Source organism: Dermacentor andersoni, chromosome 6 (genome assembly GCF_023375885.2).
Source record: "Dermacentor andersoni chromosome 6, qqDerAnde1_hic_scaffold, whole genome shotgun sequence".
NCBI lineage: Eukaryota > Metazoa > Arthropoda > Arachnida > Ixodida > Ixodidae > Dermacentor > Dermacentor andersoni.
This window is the reverse complement of record NC_092819.1, coordinates 53262782-53284987: the sequence shown is the minus strand read 5'-3', so window position 1 is coordinate 53284987 and position 22206 is coordinate 53262782. Positions and strand designations below refer to the sequence as shown.

The window sequence follows — 22206 nt, the reverse complement described above, 5'->3', positions numbered from 1 at the left end:
ATATGCCCCATACAGTTGCAATTTAGTAACATGTAGCTGAGATGTTGAAAAAGGAAGTCCTCTGTAAACAACAGCACTTTAACTGATGTGATGATTTCATGCTTGCACACACAGGCAGGTGCGCATATGCATGTTTGCACACACACCACACACATGCATCCTCACAGCCTTTTTACACTATACTGTTATTGAAAGACAGCACCACACTAAGCATTATGCCTGTGAAACAATTTTGCAACTCAAGGAAGTTTCATCAATGACAAACACAACCAGAGCACAGCATTTTCAAGAAATGAGGAACACACTAACAAGGATGAAAATGTTCTGTACTGGTAAATGTAATTTAATAAATTAACGTCCCTGTCTGTGTTCACGCATCACACTCCTGTTCACCTTCATCCAAAGAACTGTCACTCACGTCATCTTCAAACGTGCTGACTGGCATCCGTGTCAGCTGCTGAGACCTTACTGCAGCCATGAGGGCTATGTGCCGTGGATTAGGCATGCACATTCCCTCGAAGGACGGTAGTGTGAACCCAGCGGCAGGGTCCACGGCATCTTTTGCAATTTCCTGCTTTGCCGATTCTCCAGCGTGGCTAAGCTGAAACTCCGGACTTTCGGAGCACTCGTCACCCATGGCAGTCTTGTGCATTGGCGTCGTGCTCCTCGCCGTCGCCCCTTCTTCGAATGCGAGAGAGCAATCGCCGACGTGACCGTCATTCTCGGCGGGGCCCTCGGCTTCGGGCACTACAAACCCTAGCTTGTCAAATTGCCCTCCCTCGACTCCAGAACGCGCTAGTGCATTTTTTTCTCGCTCGCGATGCTCCTTGGCCTTGATGACAAGCACGCTCTTCAGCTCCTTAAACACAACAGCAGAAGCCTCTTTGTGCTTCTTCTGCGAAGGAAACTGCAAGCAGAGATGCATTAATCAGTGTAAATTAAATGCACTTCTGTGCCATGCTTGGCATAGTAATGCACTAATTAAAAGGTATTGTTGGGGGGGGGGGGGGGGGCTATCAATGTGCTCTGTTGAGAGAGAACAGTATTGTATTGAAAACTTTGTAACGTCAAGAGATTGGAGATGCAGCTACCTCTGCCAATGCACATGTCACTGCTCACCATAGGCATAACGCAAGTGTTGTCAAAGCTACAGCTCACATCAAACTACTGCAGCTGAGTCCTGATGACTTCATTATAACTTTATGACTTCATTATATGGTTGGTCATGCATAAGCTGGAAACTTGAATGGTGAAGCTGTTGCTACAACTTGAGGGCTCTGGGATTACAATGGAATGACCCCGCTCTGTGTGGTCATCTTGGAAGCTTGCAAGTATGAACTGCTTCTCAAAGCACTTGCTTCACAAGCCCTAGCAGAGGTCCGTGACCTCAGGCTCAAGTCATGCTTTCGGCATTAATGCTTGCGACATGGTCCCTGAATAAACTCACATTATTTTTGACTGTGCAGAATGGCCTACCTGTACAACCTGAAATCTGAAGGCATCACAAGGCACACTTCACAATTTTTTTTTAAAGGATTCCAGATGAAGGTGGTGTCCTTATGTGACCATTCTTGGGAATATGATTACATTCATGAGATTTTGTGCAATTTTACATTAGATGTGTCAAAGTATAAGACAGACATTGTTCCTGGCACTGTCTGAAGGTAGAAAGGTAGGCACAGAGCCAGGAATGCTATCAGCTGTACATGCGATGAAGTGTCCTGTCCCCAGTCACGCGACACCTCGCGAAAATGATCATATACTCGAAAATGATTGCTCGAGAATACTGCCGCAGATTAGTTGGTACTTCACAACTGCTTTTCTACAATGCAGATGACACATAGTCACACTGCTGTTGTCTGCATGATTTCCTCATCCATGTGTTGTCTGGACGCACAGAAGCCTGCACACCAGTGCACTAAATGGAAACTACTGCAGGACAGCACTAACAAATCTAAAGGTCTGCCTTTCCGAAAAGCTTTTACAAGGGTCTTCTATGGGTATTTCTTAAAGGGGGCCTAATGCACTTCTCTAACTAATCATAGAATGGGCTCACTGTTAAAGGACACTGTCTCACAAATCTTATGTCGCACAAATTGTTCAAATCCTTCAACTAAAAGTGGAGTTGTCACACTGACACTTGGCGTTCTGTCTCCTGTCGTCTCAGTTCGCACACTGGAAGCCAAGAGGGCAAAGCTCCAGCCAAAAGTTGAGCGTCGCAGCGGCGAAAGTGCTCATCGCTGCGCCCCGTGGCAGCCGTGATAGATTACACTACGTGACACGCTGCTGCCACCTGGGAGACCGCAAGCAGCAGATGCAGCTACACACAGTGCAATGATGAAATTATTTTCCTGTGCTTTTGAGATCACATACCTCATGTATATATTTCACTTACTTAACACTGAATTAGCAGTTATGTATCATTGAGAACACTCTTGCAATCGCGAAACAGCCAATGGCTTTGGTAGGCCAGCTGCTTTCAATGATACTGCATGACGACATTCTGGAAGCGAGAGGAAACGATTTTTACACTGCATTTGACAGTAGATTGTAAATTCCCTGCTGCATGCAATGCAGTAATATTTGGCTCACGTGTACACGGCAGCCTCTGCGACAGATTGGCAAGGTTTTCTTACTATGTTCCATAAGTGTTCCAGGGCCCCCTTTTAAACAGCCATCTCGTTGTTCTAACAACCCTTGTTATTCCAGAGCTGTAAAGTTGCAGCAACAGCTTCAGCATTCCAGATTCCGGTTTACACATAACCAACCACTTGGTTCTTCAGCATCAGAATCGCTACCTATGCTGTAGTTGGAATATGAAATGTTATTAGCTATCTATGTAAAAACTAAATCAGTCATGTGCTGCTCTCTTCAATTGTCAATCAACTCTGACTGCAGATGTGTAATTGACAGCCACCAGAATTTCCTTACATCATAGTCATCTCCTTCGTCAACATCACCAGGTTCAATTTTGTCTGGCAGCTGCGCTTCAAATACCTGGAATAAAGCAAAAGCATAAAAACATGTAACTACTCCAAGCAACAAAACAATCATGCGGAATCGATGGAAGTGATGCTTCGATGAGCCGGCAAGGCAAGCTGGTGCATGACGATAAGAAAAGTGCAGTAGATTTTGGCGATGAGTGCGTCCTGTAACCTGCCCATAACAATCAACAGCTGTACCTATACTGACATAGTAAAGGAAAGTTTTGTTCACGGGGCAATAATCATATAAAGTGACAAACAGCATATGGCTGGGAACTATTAGCGCTCAAATACAGTTCTCTCAAACACAGCTCACACACACTCTGCTTGAAGCTTGAAAAATGCGTTAAGAAGATCAGTAAACAGGTTGAGCTGGTACTGATTCATATTTTTAGGGTTGCGCTTTAACTGACACAGAACACAAGAAAGACACAATACGACTGACAAAGCGTTGGAACACACAAAAGAGCCCTTGGAACTAGAAATCACATTAGGAAGAATAGTAAACTGGGCAAGATGGTATTGGTTCCTATTTCCAAAATATGAACCAGTTTCTTTGCATCTTTCCCATGTTGCGCGTCAGTTATGGTGCTACCTTCAAAATATGAACAAGCTTGAAAGCACGGCACCCACTCTTGCCAAACTTCTGTTCTACTATCCCGCAGGTTCTTCCATTTTGCGAAATGCACTGCGCGTTGTACTACTGAGAGTTTAGCTTAGGCCAAGAATGTGAACTATTCTATTCACAGACAAAATATCATTTTCATTACTGATGTGCACTCATACTGTATAGAATAACACTCCGGGAGCCTTTAACAGTGTCGCTCTTCACCAGGTGATGGACGTTGTATAGGTTTTAGTACTGCAGGTTCCCTATTCAGCACGCCAATATGAATTCTTAGATGCATATTTTACTTACGTTGTCGGGTTTCTCTTCACGTTTCTGAAGGAGCAAATAAAATATGGGACACTGCGTAAGCCCAAGAACATACAGGAGGTATGTGAACTGAAGATGATAAGGTTAATTAGGTAGACTTCTACTGGAGACACACTCCGTCAATGTAAATGCGCTGATACACTGAACAGTTTGGAGCCCTCTCTTTAGCATTCCATAGATTCAGCGTAGCTCTGTACAGCTAAACTCATGTAAAGACAACCAGGTTCACATGGTCTCTTCAATTTCCTATTGAAAGGAGCCTACTGAAACATGGAGTATAAGAAAGACACTTGAAAGAAAGACAAGGGCTCTGCGACAGGCAATAGAAAAGACAGGAGTGCAGATTAAAGGGTAGAGTTTCATACTAAAGATGTCAGAAGTCTGGTACTAGTGCTTTCATATGCCACCGGCACACTACTTCATCCAGCATAGACAAGTTGGGTCGTACATGGACCTGTCCAAACTTTGTCCATTTCGTTTCGAACAGCTCTCTTGTGTCCCTGCCATTTGTTTTCCTTGCATGAATATTGCGTCTCTTGGCATTCAGTTTCTCTCAAAATACACACGCAGCTACGAGAGATGGCGTAAGTGCTTCAATGCTAGTGCCACTGGACGGTGTGGGTAACTCGGGTACAAGATGAACTTGCTCTTTTTTCCCCTTCAGGTGTGGGACACTGGCGCATGTGGACCAAACGCATGCTCATCTGAATGCTGTACAGGACTGTCTTGCGCAAGGCTTCCTATTTGGCTTTGGAGAGTGGCACCAGCTTGGATGAACACTATCACATGGATGCATTTTCGTTTGCGGGATCGCACTCTCGAATAACTTAGGCGTTGGTGTTGGGAATGTTACCAAGAGTGCTTCAGACCCCACAAGCTACATGACAGAACGAAGTAGTTGTGAACGAATAATGTTGCAACTGTTTTGCAACTAGGACATAACACAGCTGAACCACAAACAACAAATGAAGCTGCAGTTTCCTTTTGCAGCAAATCCATGCCAAATCGCAGAGGAATCCACATACTACTCATCATTCCCATGGTGGTTGAATGACTGTGGCCTCGGCATGTCCCTCAAGCAATCTTAACAGACTACTTGAGATTAAATTAAAAGAAAATAACAGAGTTGAGCACGGCCGTGATTTTATACGATGCCTTTTCTGATGTCATGCCTTTACGTGCTTCTTCAGTGGTCAGAGTGATGCTCCACCCGCGTTATCAATGGGATCAGCCTATCGTGAACAGTGGATAATAAGAGTGACATAGAGTGTAAGGCATCGCCACATTGTACCGGCCCCGCACATGTTTTGTGTCGAACAGATAACAGCATATCTATTAATGTAACAGTATCTGGGCCAGAGGAAGGAAAGGAAGCTTCTTTCCATTGGAACTAATTCTTTTACTTAACAACAAAGGATACGGTTGAGGGAGAGATGAGATAAGGAATTTGCAATCATAGGATGAGTTTGGGTGATGCAGAACAGATGTAAGTGAAGATCTCTGGAAGAGGCAGAGGCCTTCATCTTGCAGTGGGCTTAAATCAGTTGCTGATGACTGCGGCTGTGAACACAGGGACTAAATTTTCCAGTGACATGAGTGCCACGAGGAACGTGGTTGTGAGTGGAATGAATGCCCTGGATCAGGCATGCGCACTTAAATCTAAGCAGATGGGGCGATCTCGTAGTCAGCACTGCAGTGGAGTGTCATAGCCACTGTCACGCTTCACTTTGTGTGGCAATGAATGAAATGGATGCCAAACGCCCGAGACACAACGTGCCTAATCGTCACGCACGTCAACATAAAAAGACTTGTTCGTCAGGTGTGTGTAATGGGATTATGCAGCAGTGCATATCCTACTCTGCTTTGTCCTATGTTCACCCCCTCTACGCCAGGGAGTGCTTTCTCTCTGAATTCCTCTGTGGGCTGGCAAGCATGCTGACAAGGCCCTCTACCAGGGAGCAAGAGAGAATGAGGTTGCACAGATGGGGTAGGGTATAAGAAGGCCAGCGAGGCGCCACGGACACATCTTTTCTGCCCTTGCGTGCAGGAGCATGCACGCCGAACGTTGCTACACTTTTTGTCTTAGGGTGTACCACTCACCCGTAAGGATATGTTATCTGTTATTGTCTTCCCTGCCGGACCCTCTCCGATGGTCAACCTAGTTTGAGCTCCAAGCGAAGGTCGCCGAAACCCTGTCTCCGTAACAAGTGGTGGTAGCCATAACAACACCCAGCCATGGTAGCAGATACAGTGACAAGGCTCTCACCTCATCCTCAATGACAGGAACGTCATCTTCGTTTATGACTACAACTGGCCCAGTGCTTGTGACAGGCGGTGGAAGCTCCAGGGTCGGGCTCTCACTGGAGAGTTTGGGTGCTGCGCATGGATTGAATATGCAATCAGTGTTCATAAAATTATATTAAGTAGCTGGGTGTTCTGCCAGATAATCATAAATTGATAATGAGGAACAATTTATTTTGCAGGCTAGGAGTTAATTTTGACCACCTCAGCTTTGTTTCATAAACACGCACCAAAGGTCTCATCGCACGGCTGTTTTTTTGCCTTCTACTCCCACTGAAGTATGGCCCCGGCTGTTGGGAATCGAGCCCGTGATTTTGTATTAGGCAGCACAACGCCATAGTCGCTGAGTGAGCAGGTGTGTTACAGTCGGTCATTACCACAAGATTAAGCCTTCGAAGCTAAGAGCAACCAATTTTGCTTTGGCTAAATTGGTTATAAGTGAGTATATAATATGTACTAGTGAATTTACTTATTACTAGCCTCTAAACAGTGCCTGTGCAGACGACATGGGAATTTGGTGGTTAGCGAATATGACGCCAACTTCAGAACGTGGTCTCCAAGGTTTTAAGCATACCGTGGGCGCTGTCCTAATCTCCGAGGTCATGCCTAGAAGCTACACTGTTTCTCAATTTTCCAGGTTCTGCATCATTTCTGACGAGTGGTAAGGCTGGCTTTCTTTAGTTTAGGTATCAAAATGTCTATTTTTTGCAGGCGTTTCGTGAAGCATCTGCCTGCACTACTTCACACGTAAAATTTTGCAGGGAGGCAGCTTTATATTTACGCCATCTGAAATCCAGCTTGTCAAGCTGTCGAAAATTTCGCTGCAACTAGCCTTCCAGAAAAGAAGGAAGTTGACCGGTTATGGTCGCCATGACCCATGTTGCTACCAACCTGATCTCTTGTCCAGCAGCATAAGCACCTCTTCAAGGCAGCTGCAGCTTGACGCAAGCTCTGCTTTGACTTCAGCCAGCAGACATCCGAGATTGGCTTCCAGTGACTCCATTTCAGCATCCTCTCCAATCGACTCGGTGATGCTTTCAACTGCCTGGGTGCTGCAACAATCGATTCGAATTGAGGTTTGATTCTTGGAACCCTAAGTCCAGCTATTAGTTTACTTTGTCAGTGTGCATAACCTACAGAGGACAGGTGCACAGCCGTGCAGAGGAAGGACCGACACCATGCCGCCACGACTGGAAAAGAGCTTCACGGGCTCCGTGTTTATTATACTGAGGTCCAAGCGTATTTGTTTGAACATGACAAAAGCTATCGAAATGTTAAAATGCAACGGTCAAACCCTGTAACGTGTACAAGAACAAGGCACAAATAGACAGTGACAATGGGCCTCTTTGGCACCTGCACTTCACGTTTATGGTGTCTACACAGCACAAGAGATCATAGATGTGGAAAGGCAAGAACAGGATGCCCATCACTTGTGGCATAGTCTGGCCACTGTGAATGGTACCAAACTCTGCCATCTTTGTATCCTACTTTGATATGGGAGTCAAACACAAGTTGGTCTTCAGGCAACTTGCATAGCACATGGCTACATGCAGGCTGCATTGTGGCACTTCAAAAGATATCAAGTGACTTAATTAGGGCTTGGAACAACTTATTGTGGAGTGTTAGGTCAGGTGCTTGGGAAAATATTGTGCACGCAAGGGCAACCTGGGTGTGAATAATAGACCGAGCCGTTTGTACACAAAATGCAATCTTTTCACACTGCTCTCATAAGATCGATTAAGCTATATCTACAACACATGCAAAGACACCTAAAGAAAGAAACTTTGTTATAGCTGGCAGGAACATATCAGCAGGGAGCGATCAAAGCTGTACAGTTGCTCTAAATGTTTCTCTACTACGGCCATTAACGACGTGATAAGACATAGAGTCACAGTGATGTTATAACCACAGGTTCACCGGGAAAAATTTTGTTGGCCCAGATGACGGGGCAGTTGCTGAGGATGCGGCAGTGGATGAACCGCAGGGTCCCTTGTCTATGTTGGCCTCAGTGTGACGCTTGGTAGTCGCAACCAGCACGGTCGATGAACAGGTCCCAGCTGCGTTCTCCAGGAGACGTCAATAGGGCCGGGTGCTGGATCAATGCTTAGGAATGGTTGGAGCACGGGTTGTAGCCGCGCTCTTCGGGAAGCGTCGGCTGGGCTGGGGCACAGAAGCGGCACTCAACAACGGTCAGCGGGACCCAGGTTGTAGGCCAGGCCCCAGTCCTCTTGCCTGACCGGACAGTTGGCTCCATCCACCAGGCTCAGGTTGACCATAGACCGTCGTCCACGGACATCCCTGGAACAGTCCGGTCCCTTGCAGTAGCAGGGCTGCCTCCTGGCTCCATCTAGGCATGCTTTCCTTTCCTCCGCTCCACGAACCGGCACCGCCTCCTTGTTGCCAGTTTTCCGAGCCCCCCGCAGCTTACACTCTCCTCTTCCTTGTCTGCTCCCTTTTCCTATTACCGCCCCCTATTTTGCTGGGCAGTGGCTTGTTCCTTCTTTGGCTCATGTTGCATTCGTCAAGGACGTCTCACAACACAAGTACAATGTCAAGCGCATATCACATGGAGAAAGTGCTTGGAAAAATTCAAGAAGGCTAAGTGGGACAAATGTTTGAGATCACTGCTTTGATATCTTTTAATTAGGGGTGTTTGAATACTGAATGGTAGATTTCAAATCGAATACTGAAAGAATCAAGAAAAGAAAAAGCTGAATATTGTAACCAATAGTTGCAACAGCCATTTCTAATAAAACTAATTTATTCTGGGTGACTTGTGCCCGTCAATTCAAGAGACTCAACATTCAAACAAAAATGTCCTCGAGCTTCGCTTCTTCCAACGTCATCCTCCTCTTCACCTCTTGTCACGTGCCAGTCATCTGGTTCTTGAGCATAAGCTGCAGGTCTGTCAGCACGTGGTGAGGTGGCACTCGCGGCCCAGTGTTGCCTTGAGGTGCCTTGCCAGACACTTGTGGTGTGACAGCTCTTTGGGACACTGAGGATGCGGCGCGCATTTTTTCGTTCTTGTAAAATGCTGGCGATAATATCGAATATCGAAAATTTTTTTCACAAAATTTACTGCTTACAAACTTTAGGCAAGAAACATGATGCAGCACATGCTAGGGAGTCTCCTAGCACTGCATGACAAGAATGTAGCAAACTATCATTATCTTAAATACATAAAAATCAAGATATACAGTAAGGTCTGCCCTTATTAAAGGGAACTCCAAATTAGTATTCCAGCACTAATTATGGCTCAATTCTTGTATTTGAAGGTCTGGAAAATATTTTTTTATCAATAGAATGCCTGTTGAACATAATTCAATTGCTTTTTCTTCCTTTTGAAGCTAAAGAATTCGTGACATTCTTCTGTACTGTGTACTAGTGACGATCTCAATTTAATATTGGGTATTCCTCTCCAGTTTTTCTCCCAAATACAGAAGAGCTATCCCAACTTTATGGCTGGCGGATTAGTGCAAGGCCAATCAGAGTGACAGATGAAAGGACCATGCATCACTTAACTCGATCACCTCTCTGTGTGTAGACCCGCACTCATGTTAAAGAGCAGGTGCCGTCTGCGCCATTACATTGTCATGTTCGGCATGATTTGTCACATGTCAAAGATTTTGAAATCTGGAGGGTCACAGCAAGCTTGTGTGACACAGCCTGTGTTTTCCTTGTTCATCAGCCGTCTGCGCAAGTGCATACAGCTGAGACGTGACATTTGCACACAAGCCGTGTAAATCCAAAGCTAGCAATGTGATGGGTTGCTTGAAACTACAAAAAGGAACTGATGTGCGTCTATGAATGGTGTCCGGAATGATAAGCCATTGCACGGTGTCTTGCAAACATGGTGGCCACGAGCAACTTTGTTGCCATTTTGCGCACTTGCTTTAATTTGTGAGGCGGTCTGTCGGCTTTCCAAGTATCACATGGCTACTGTGAATAGAGCTGCATTGATTTTGCACCAAACCATTACTTTAGTCGCTAATGCCCAATAAAGCAGTGCTGATTAGGCCTAATGGCCTACGCACTGTGACAAAAATTCGCCGCTAGTCAATGTGGTAACGGGCCTCAAGCTGTTGCGAAATGCTTACCACTAATACATTCGTACAGGTGGCTCATCAGTGATTTGTACTGAGATCACGCATACAAATTAGACTGATGGCTCTTGAAGCCACGTGAAGTTCATCGCCGCATATAGTACAATGCCTTTCGGCAGCTAATTGGCCCAATCTTCACATGTGCATTGAAACTTTCTGAAATATGCTATGCTTTCGTTGCCGTTCCCTCTATCCGTACCGCATTATCCCTTTGATTGGTCCTGTCGAACTGGGTGAACATTGTACCAACAGAGGTGGCTTCGGCTGACACTGTGCCATTCTGCGAATTGTGGCATTCGGCCCTGACCTGTATGTGTGATCCTCACATCGGGCAGATGTTCGGGAGCACATGCAGCAGGGAAGCGGCGCTCACAAAGACAAAGTCTGTTCCTGGGTCAGCAGGGCAGCCAGTTGGCATCGCACTTGGCACTCTTTTGGTGCCAAAAACAATAAAGTTAGGCTTTCACTTGCGTGGCATGGAGCACAAGAGGCAGATGCGACATGTGACACTGTGCGGGTCTCTGCACTGAATATACCGAATAGATGAAAAATCGAATAGTAGATGTTTGATTCACAAATTGAATTATTTAAACATTCACTGTTTGATTTGATTCAGTGATATTGAAGTATTTTTACTTTTCTACTTTTAATGTCAATACTGTACAGGATGGTTGCTGGCCTTGGTAGGAGCTGTTAAAGTGTAATTCCGAGTAAGAGAGGGAGTTTGCATGCACAATGAGCAGGAGCATAACGTGCTGGGCGTTAGGCACATTTGGCGTGGAGCATTTGGCACCCACACTCAATAGTATTCTTGCAGCTAGAATGCACTTTAATAAACCAGTCCTTTAATACATTTAGCACATTCATTGCTGTCGTTGTATTGTTCTCTTACTGGTGCACTACCGACACAGCACCAAGCAATCATACAAAGTATCAGGATTACGTGAAACGAATACAAACAACAGGTGACAGATTGGAGGGAAACAGATACAGCGAGTCACAGACAAAAAAAGAAAAAAAGAAAAAGAGATATGGAGAGGCAGACAGAGAGAAAGATGAGCACAGAGATACATAAGTTAGTGTGAGCATGTAGAAAAAGAAAAAAAAAAAGATAATATTGCCCAGTCTGCATTGCTAAGGGACAATGGGCTAGTTAGCACAGAGATACAAGGAGAACGAGATAAAGAGTTTACAGGTAGCAACGAACAGAGGAGGAATTAGTGTGGATGACCATCAAATGATATTGAGATGCAATGCTAATGTATTGCAGCCATTTGGGTGTAACATGAGAACCTGTGAGTTTATTATGCTGGTTGAGTGTACATTCTATAAGAAGGCAAACTTGCCGTTTCAAGGCTGCCTGCAAATGTAGCCCCAAGCTGTGAGCAGCCATGTGAAGCTCATGAGGTGCTGTCTGCAGCATCCTCAGTGGCCTGCTCTCGAGCTCCTCAGTCATCTGGCTACTCTTGTAGAACTGGTAGGCGTTGCTGAGGTTCCTCAGCTGGGCTTGGATGCTGGCTCTGAGGTCGACAACGATTGTCTTCAATGACAGCGCATCAAAGATACCTGGGAAACAAGGAGAAAAATCATGCCAGGTATAGTTTTTGATTGATTCAGACATGGGGATTGTAGGAAACGTTGCCGCAATGCACGTTAGAAGTTATTTACAGGAAACTTGTTGCCAAGAAAGAAGTTGAGCGCAGGACAAACTGCGGCCAGCAAGCCGGAGTTTGCACCCGCGCACACTACACGATGTGCGGGGAGAAGTCCCAAGTCCGAAGCCAAGCTAGCTGTTTAGGGCCACACCTGTGCTGGTATTCTGCCGCTCCCTGTCTGCGATGCTGCTGCTTTTTTCGCAAGAACGAATTGCTCAGTGTGGGCAACTTGCGTCCACGAATTCCCAGACAGCAGTACCCCATCGGCGCAATGCTGGTCTTCCTCTTCTTCAGTAATGCATAATATCCGTGGGGCTGTCTGTTCTTGTCACCTGATGCCGAATTCCTACAGGTTTAATGTGACAAAGCAAGACTGGGTTTGAGAGATGCTGTAGTGAAGGACTACGGATTAATTTTGACTGCACAGAGTACATGAGCCATCACAGCAGGTGCCATGTATAGAGTAAGGACGGCCCTTATGAGGTATATCACTCAAACAAGAATGGAGTAGTAGTATTGGTACAGGTATAACTTCCTTATAAACGCAGAGAAATGAAACTTCGGCAGACATTGCATGAAGATAAACAAACAAAGAAGGTTGTGCAACATCTGCTGCCAAAATTCCATTGAAACCAACTAAATTGAATCTCACTTCAGTCAATCTGAGTCAATGGAAATGTCAGTTGGACAAACATTTTCCTTGACACTTGCATGTGCATGGGTGGCCTAGAGAGGGTGCTAAAAGACTGCATTATAAATCTGCAAATGTGGTTGTAATATCTGCTATTAGTCCATGCTATGTTCACGATGCTATTTCTTTTTTTGCTTTTTCCCACAGTCATCAAAGTTCCTTCTCATCTTACATCTGTGGTCATGTTATGCTCATGTAAATAAAGTACTGTTCATTGTGCAACTTGTAGTGACAGGGATACGGACTTTTGGCCTAGCTTATTTGATCACAGTTATTGGAACCATGGCGCTTCAGTGATGCAGACACGAAGGAAAAACAAGTTTGGCTTTTTTTTTTTTTTGTCTGCTTCGCTTAAACGCCATGGTCCCAGAGAGTATGATAAAAGTGGGTGTGATGCCACAAGACCTGACACGCAACCCACTTGCCAGAGTGGATTTGATTTCAGAGTGCAGATGGATGAAAGCTCTGCAGCCTCGAAAGTTTTTGTAGTATCACAGCGTATTAGTGCTAGCCAACTCTAATGCTACACCAAGCCTTTGCACTTCCCACACATCTCTGCCAGAAGATTACATAAATAGCGAGACATATTTACTTGGTTTACTATGTCTCGTACACTAAATTCACAAACAGAGGAAATGGTGAAATCATCTCCAAGGTACTAAAGGGTCTGCGTACCTCTGCGAGCAATGCCAAAGTAATGTCTCTACCTGGCACTTAATGTTTGTTTACACTGTTTTGGAGGTAACAAGGCCCTGGGATGTAATTTTTCACTTGAATCAACTTCACTCCACTGAAATACTTACCGATATTTCCTGATTTCGTTCAAGTGAAGTTTTGTATTATAGGTACAACATGCATTTAAATCAAGTCGTATGCTTCCAGTAAGCTATACCAATGCAAATGTACATCTTTTGCCAGTTTTTCTTGAAATGAATCATAAACTGCAATGGCCGAAGTCTGATCTCTGGCCTGATATGGTCAAAATACTCACAGCTTTTCTTTATTCCAGGCATCAAACTGAGGGACAACCTCCGGAGAAACTCTGAGTGCTGGATGTGCATGAGATACAGCATTGCCTGCATAGTTAGACAAGGTTTCACAGTTTTGTAAGCTGTGTCTATTCAACAGTCTTTATGTACAACAAACCATTCCAGTTCCAGAGAACACAAGTAGCTTAAATACCACACAATTTCCATCACACAATGATACGCTGACAGTATCAATAAACTGTGCATTGTTGTCAGCATAGACAGTGCTTCCCCAGATTCGTAAACTTGAAGTCGAGCCACTGAATCCTTGCATTAAGTTCTATTTTCTACAGAAGAGTTTAGTAGATGGAGTCAATTAAATTGTAGACACATGCTCATTCCAAAATGAGTGCCACCGTATTGTGATCACACAACAATACGCTAATGATACTAATATAATGAGCATTGTTTATAATGTGGACATTTCGACATATTTATAAGCTTGAAGCAGAGTCGCTGTATCCTTCTGCTAACTACTATCTGTAGTAAACCACTGCAGTAGATGCTACTTGTTTAAATTGTACGATATTTACTCAATTCAGAGGCATACCTGCCTCTGAATAACCTGTGAATGTTAAAATTGATAAATATCCTACAACACCTCAAAGGGGGTTGCACGCATTGTTGTTTTAAGCTTGTCCGGACCAAACACCTTTTGTGCGAGGATACATACACACATTATTAATAATGATTTACCTTTAGATCCAGCAGACAAGCAGCAGCAAACTTGGAAGAGCACTAACTGACAAGCAACACACTGATTTTTAGATTACAGTGATCTTTTTCAGCGATTTCACTTGCTTCAGGAACTTTTCTGAGCAGGCTTGCTCATGGCAGGTACCCCTCTTGTGTCCTTTCACAGTTAGAAAACTTCCAATGGTATGGTCAAAGACCAATGAGGGATACATTTCACAAACAGAACTTATTTTTCATGAAGCTTGACAAAACATTAGCAAAATCGCAGAATGAGCCCAAATGTAGATTTGTAAATTTATTGGTCAATATAGTTATGTTAGAGTGTTATGTTAGTTCCATTTAATGTAGAATGACAGAAAGGTGAGCAAGTTTGCAAGGACTCGTGGTTTGAAAAGTTAGATATGGAAAACGTGCATAATAGGAGTGGGAAGGATAACACAAATGTCTGTGTATGTGTTGTCCTTTTTGTTCATCTCACGTCCCCTGTGTTAGAATTCTACAGTTCACTTTTCGAACCATGAATTCATTAACCAATAGTGGTATCAATAGAAAACTCATAGTTAACAAACTGAAAGCTTTGTTGTTTATACCGAGATAGAAGCAGTAAAACTCTAGTGGTGCCACGTTACCTTGAGAGCCGAAAGAGAAAAATTTTCGGTTCCTTCTTCAAGGGCTTTGCCGAGTGGGGCAAAAAGCTCTTTGCTGACATCTTCAGGGGCTGTGCAGGCCAGGTAGATGGTGCTCACGTCGAGTTCACCTTCAAGTGGAACAGTGTACTGATAACATGGTTAAGGTTTCCGAGACCACATTGCAGCTGCATGCATCTAGTATATTTATACAGCCAAGCCATTGAGGAAATAGCTCTTCCAAAGTAAAGACATGGCTGGGGGTAATGCAATGATTCTATTCCAATACTGTTTGTTATTGCGCAGTTTTAGAGCTCTGAGTAGTGGTCTGCCTAGGTTATTACCAGGTTCGGCTCAATCTGATAAGTGGATGATGAGAAAGAAACGGAATGAGCGAAATCAATGCTTGCACATGCTGGCCCAGGTACTGTGCTGGTGCCTTGAAACATAGGACACAGTGGGGCTGGCATAAGTCCATCTGGGCACTGATGGAACCCATAAAGGCTGCTGCAGAAGCCAAACTTCACTGTGTCAGTGACAGCGTGTAAGAAGCATTTCCTAGCTGCATTTTTAATGAAGTTGTCACTGTAAACGTAAGGCCCAGGAGATTCTGTGATGTCATTCCCTGCTTCAAGTAGAACAAAAGCCTTTGGTGTAGTTTTCATTTCTTTGTGTGGAAAAGTGGTAGGCTAAGAACTGCACATGAGAACGAAAACACTTTCACAGTGCTGCAAATCTTCCATTCATTTTACGTTTCCTGAAAAAAATGTTTGGCCAATGTGGCACAGCAATTTGAGCAGCAGCAACAGTTGCTGCAAGATATCATGCAGAAAGCAAGCTCTTGCACAACAGCTCTGCCATACTTGGATGTATATGACGAGCCTGTGTAAACAAACATGGGCACAAGCCTGAGCTGACCTGGAAGTCTAAGTGTTCAGTCAGCTCGGCCTATGAGCCGGGTCACAGATATCTGACTATTCTTACTCTAGGGCCAGGACTGGCCCAAAGTGCCCTCATGCTGGATAGACCGGGTATGTGCGAAGCGTAACATGCAGGTTGTTCACATGCTTCTGCAAGTTTTAAATGCCAGCGATACTGCACTCAGCACTTCCGAGTCTTACAGCTCATTGCAGTGCACTAGGTATTTTTGCCACAAATTCAGAATTGGTGCGAAATGGCAAATTTATTCATAACCATGGAGTACCAGTAGTGAGTAACACCAGGACAAGCCACAGAAAGATTTCATCGAAAGGATATGACTCAATGGCTTCTAAGGTTGCACTTTTCCCGATGAGGAAGAGCTCTCGGGTCCACAGGAACACAGACCTCCGCAGCTCGGGGCACTGTCTTTGAGGATCCAAGTTCGGCATGAGCATGTTCATCTCGATTCGGTGAACAGGGACATTGTGAGAAGCCCTAGAATAAAGTCAGGTAATGTTGTTATGCAAAAACAAAGCTGCCATAGACACGCAAGTGCTGTTCACGCATATCAATGAGTCAGGGTTACTCCTCAATACACAGTTTTGGTGCGATAAAGAGTAGGTATGCATTGCGTCCACTGTAATGTTTCGCCCTCATGAAACTGGTCCTAAAAATGTCCAGCACAAATGTCTTCATATACTCTAGCGCCACATTACTCATTTGTATGCCAATCAAGATGGGAAGATGGAGATTTGAAGCGATCAACTGCAGTTGAAGAAGGAATGTTGCTGCAGCTAACATTTCAACAAGGGGACTTTTCTTCGTCATCCTGACAAAAAATACCCTTGTTCAGACACTGTTGATTATTTGTATGCGATGTGACAGACAATTAGAAGTGTTAAATATTGTGGACCACCGGCCCTTGAAAGGCCTATATGTAGAAAGCATTATATAATTAAGGAATAGGAAAGTGATATCTCTACAGAACAGGCACACAGTACAAGTCATGAACGGTGCGAAGAAATCTTTCTGCGGTCATGTGCTATGGCTTTCACCCTTAAATGAGCATAAAGGTTTATTATAAGACAAACACAAAATGTTGACTGATTGACTGAGTTTAGCATCGTAAAACAACACCTCGTCTTAAAAAACACTAGTAGCTGCGCTAGCCCGGACCGAGATGACACGAATGTAGAAAAAACAAGCGCTACTCGTCCTCTCTTTTTGATGTTCCTGTTGTCCCAGTTCGAGCTATTATGAATTCTTCAATATATCTGGTCTATGAAGGACACTACAGTGAAGGGCTCTAGATTAATTTTGACCACCTGGGCTTTGTCGAAGTGCACCCAACTCTCAGTGCACAAGTATTCTTTTTCACTCTGCCCCTACTAAAGGAACACTGACATGACATTTTCAAGTTGTCATTGCTTTCTTTTAAATGAAGGTCCAAGCCCTCTAAACCATAGAAAAAAATACTGGCCAGTGTAAGAGCACCCCAAATAATTTACTATAATACATGTTTCTACGAAATGAACCCGTTTCAGTTTCGGTACCCAGGAGGTAGATGGTACGTAGATGCAAATGCAACCAAGAGTAACGTACACAGTGCTTATTTATTTTTTGTGAGTAACGTCATCATACCTAGCTGTATTTTAAGCCGACTTTGTTCTGCGTCGAGACGTCACAATAGTGCCAATGACACCAGGTCTGGCATTCGGAGAACAGTTTAAGCATCAAGATGAGATATCTCAAGTGTTTCCCAACCTTCATACTTGCCAAGCGCATGCCTCATACACAAGACAAGCATGTGACAGATTTTATATCTACAACTTTAAAGATATGTCAGTGCTTCTTCATAGTGCAGTCACTGAAGCCAAAAAAGTCATTTGGGTAAATGTAATGGCTAAGGGCTCACAAGGTAAATCCACGGGCCACCACTTCTGCTTCCTGGATAATCTGCAGGGACTTCCTGATCATCACTTGCGTTTCTTGCATCGTGGACAGCAGGTCATGGATGTTTGCTCTGTACTGACGCAAGAGACAGTACTTCACAACGATCATTCCGGCAGCCAGCAGCAACGCGCAGGCCACGATTCCCACCAGCAGGCTCTCGGTATGGCTTTGCTGTTCTGCAGACAGGCACCTCGCGACAAGGCACACGACGACAGCAGCAACAATGCTGTAGGTGCTGCAGAGGGAAGGAGAAAAGCCGCGACGATAAATTTCTGGAAATGAAGTTTTACAGAACTACAGCAACTCTACACTTCTTGAACACGGTTAAGAAAATGTTTGCTATCTACAGACAATGCTGCCATGAACACACGAGTCAGACATTGTTCCGCTGCACGCAGCAGGAAGCCCATAATCTCGCACGAAAGATCGCTCACTCTTTCCTGAAGCTTTAGAGGCCCTCTCTATCACTTCCCGCACACGATGTTGTGGAGCACAAGGATGACAATGTCTGGGGGAGAGCAGCATCAGAATAACAGGCCGCTGTCTTTTTATCACTGCTGCATGAAGATACTGTTGTTAAGCCACTGAGTGCTTGAGGCATGCATCAGCTGCCAACTGTGGCCATGTGGCTGTAGTTAGAATGCCACATACCTGTGACAGCCTATGCATACCAGCCATTTGGCGATTGTCCATCATCATGAGTTACTACCAAGCGAAAGCTCGAGCACACAGATGCACACTTCTCTGATTTTTTGGTAAACAAGGAAACTGCAGTTGTTAATGTGTCCTACCCATACTGACACCACTCCATTATTTCCCTTCATTATCGCCCTGGCATCACTGTCAGGCATGAACCGTGAAGGGTTACTAGAAAAGCATCACAGAACGAAGAAAAAACGAGAGAGGAGCAACAGGCAGGCAACTGCTAGTGACACTGTCCCGGCAAAGAGGAAACATTGTATTGAGGAGAAAAGGGAACCAAACATTGCACTCTTTATATCTTTGTTACGATTAGGTCCTTTTCAAAAATTTCTGCAAGAATATATTTATTGAAAGGCATTGCATTGACTCCAGTGCATTTTGAGTTTTGAAGAAAAAGTGTTGCAGGCCACTTTTATATATCAGCATTGCTACAATGGGACCCACACCCTAGAAAATGAACAAAATAAAGAAGGCCGCTGTTATAAACTGCAGTAACCCTGCCGTTAATAGCATGGCCATGTTTTTAAATTTAGGCACTTTCCTTACTAAATTTTCCTCCCATAGCGGTAGCCTTCCATCTATGCAACAATGAGTATAGACTTTTGCAGCTGGTGGCATCACTAAGGAACAGTACATGTAAGACATACAACCTTTCATTAATCATGTTGGCAGCATTTAATTTGCAAGTGGTCTTGTGCACATAGTGACCCGGCATGTTACTGTTTTTGTAAATCTCGATGACAATCCTTGATGTTAATAATAAAAAAAAGGTTATTCCGCTAAAAACGAACTAAGAAAAACTCACTATCCAATAAAATCCTACTTAGGCCTCTAAGTGAGCCAATCAAGTATGCTAGATCCACAAAAATATCTAAAATGGACACTGATGCCTCACTACAAGACTTATTGCTACCCTTTGTGCAAATGAGGCAAATTTACTGTCCAAGAATGGCCTCAGGTTGTAAATTGTAATTAGTATTTCCATGCATATTTTCTTACTACTTAAAGATTAAAAGAAATGTACTTACGAGAAGCTGCCTTGGAAATTTTCTTTTTTTACACTAAAATCTCTGGCTTCAAGAAGATTTCTCAGAAACCGCTGATCTTCCTCATCAAGACACGGACTTCCCAGAACACTTTCTAAAAAAGGTTCTCCATCCTGAAAGATTAACGATGAAAGATAAAGTTCAAACTTTTGCTGGATCAAACTTGGCTCTTTAAAAAAAATTAGTTCTTCTACATGGTGTTTCTGCTGTGGTTAGTTATACTGTTGCTCATGTAACAGCAAGCACGAGCTTATGCAAGCGAAGGTAAGTGTTGCTGAATACTGCTGTTGCTTATGCCCTTGATCACCTAATGTTCTAAGGAAATTACTTCTTGTTCATTGCTGTATAACCTTGTTTACACTACCACCTGTCAGGAACTTCTTAACCTTTGGTAGAGCAGTTCTTACTTCTAATATTGCCCAACCAGCCAGACAGATATGTCTGTCAAAGACGTTCACTTTTAAATATCTTTTTGCATGGTCATAAAGTATACCCGCAAATGCATGGTGTATCATATATCATACACGGCAATTGTAGCTCATAAATTTGCAACCAAGCATTTCTTTAGAAATAAGCAGGTTGGTTTAGGGATATTTGGCCCAAACAAAGGCATGTCTAATTTTTTCAGAACAAAATAATAATTTATGCAGTAAGAAGTTAACAGTTTGACTGTAATTACTTCCAATAAGCTTTAATGTATTTATCTCATTATTTTAAACTTCTGCTGCAACCGTACATTCTTTATGTTCTAACGTATGTTCTAACGGCAAATGCGATTAAGAGTTTATACTTTGCAACTATTTTGTATTGTCACACTCTGCATTCCATTTAATAAAATAAAATCTAAATCAACTTGAACTCTATCATGGACAAATCCTTTTCACTTTGCAATAATGTTTACCCACCTATTCTGTCACCTCTTGGTTTCAACAGCTTTCTAGTCAGTGTATTTCTATTTTGCGTTAGGGGTTACCAATTTGTCCCGATTTAAAGAATGTGTAGGCGTTTTATTTTTATATTCAATTAATGTATCAAATAAGCAACATGTCTGGTACTAAGGCTTTTTCTGCTTTTCTTTTTGTATAGGGACTCTCTTACTTTTGTATGGTGTGGCACAACAGCCGCATTCGAGCGACAAGAGTTTTGCCCACTGACTAAGTCAATCAACAACCACTGGAAGTGATATCCCTGAATGTGATCAACCAACAATAGCACACCTGCACGCAGTCAAGCAGAGCAACTAGCCTTTTGCTCATTTTCGGCAAGAAAAGCAAAAGGAACTGTAGCCTGCATGAGTACAACGAGGGTTGAAGGACCCTGGTACAACTCATCCTTGGTGACACCAGTAAAAACTGGTAGCGCTAGTACAGCATGGACTTTGTAGCCAAGAAGCTAATAAAGTTGAAGAGTAGGCAATACTTACAAAGTTATGAAATGAATGTAGCACTGCAGACTTGGCTTTGCACAGCCCACTTGAAAAAAGAGTGAGCACATTTGGCTGAAAGAGAGATGATGCAGTATGTACATGTCTATCCAGCTGAATGAGAGCTAAAGATGCACTCATATTGGAGTGTGGTGATTAACATGTTGTACTGCTGCTTATCATACGAGCTTATCGAGTTTTAAAACAATAAATTGCTGCTGTCATGGCAGGCCTTCTTGCAGAATAAAGTACAGGAAAACGCATATGCTGCACATACGTGACATTGGGCTGATCTCGACTGACAGCACTTGAAACATACAATGCTCAATTTTGAAAAATAAGACCATGTTCACACGGGGAACTTACGATCTCGATCGGGCTCAATCACGATCGGAAGTATCCGTGTGTCTGAGGTCTAACACAGAGACGATACATCGCCTTGTTTGATGTTATCTTCCCCAGAAACATGAGGTGTCCGGATAACGGGCATTTTATTAAGACAGACTTCTCCGGTGCTAAAGATGTTGCTCCGTAAGCCGCGAGTAGAAGTGTTATGAATTTAGAGGATGGAGAAGCCACAGCGGCAAATCACATAACTGCTAGCGTACCATAAAGGAGAGAATCTTGGAACGAGGCAGACGACATGCTTTCTCCAAGGTTGGACGTCGATCATCAGAAGTCTGCGCGAATGCAACATCCGTGTCGGGAATCTCGAAGCCGGCCTCGGTGAGGTGAACGTACAACGGCGAATTCTGAAACACAGTGATTGTGATCGATCACGGTCCACACGAAACAGCAGCACTCGTTTGGAGTCAAACTTCGATAATCCAAATAAAACGCGGGCGAAAACGTCTGTGTTTGCAACCGCGCAGTGTTTGAGAATCGCGATCGTGTTCCGCGAACGAACTGAAACTCTCTTTGACATGTTTGGCAGGACCACGATCAACTTTACCGGCAGTATGACGCCGTCGTCGTCGGAATCCATCTTCACTTAGCATTCGCTGGAGTCAGCTTTCATGTTTATATTCTTCTAAATTTGGAAACACTTGCGAAATCGAGACTTTAAACGTGAAGTGAAATACGAACAGCCGTTGATGCCGATGCGCCCATGCTTCTGATCGGCAAGGTACCAATCAGAAA

The 22206-nt window shown here is 43.8% G+C and overlaps 1 protein-coding gene across 2 annotated transcripts; it reads right to left on the bottom strand.

Annotated features, from left to right (window-relative positions):
* Nucleotides 1–314: 314 nt before the first annotated feature.
* On the bottom strand, nucleotides 315–22167 carry LOC126522891 (vezatin-like). 2 transcript variants are annotated; one of them, XM_072288731.1, is made up of 14 exons: nucleotides 22019–22167; nucleotides 21675–21818; nucleotides 21067–21141; nucleotides 19626–19756; nucleotides 17858–18130; nucleotides 16280–16437; nucleotides 15025–15167; nucleotides 13663–13747; nucleotides 11672–11891; nucleotides 7114–7274; nucleotides 6188–6297; nucleotides 3904–3927; nucleotides 2932–2997; nucleotides 315–907 (listed from the first exon to the last, which is right to left on the bottom strand). In XM_072288731.1, the coding sequence occupies exons 1-14, from the start codon at nucleotides 22049–22051 to the stop codon at nucleotides 371–373; spliced, it is 2160 nt and encodes a 719-aa protein (XP_072144832.1). In that variant the 5' UTR covers nucleotides 22052–22167; the 3' UTR covers nucleotides 315–370. The 2 variants fall into 2 exon arrangements, with proteins under 2 accessions (XP_072144832.1, XP_072144833.1); XM_072288732.1 differs by lacking the exon at nucleotides 3904–3927.
* Nucleotides 22168–22206: the final 39 nt, after the last annotated feature.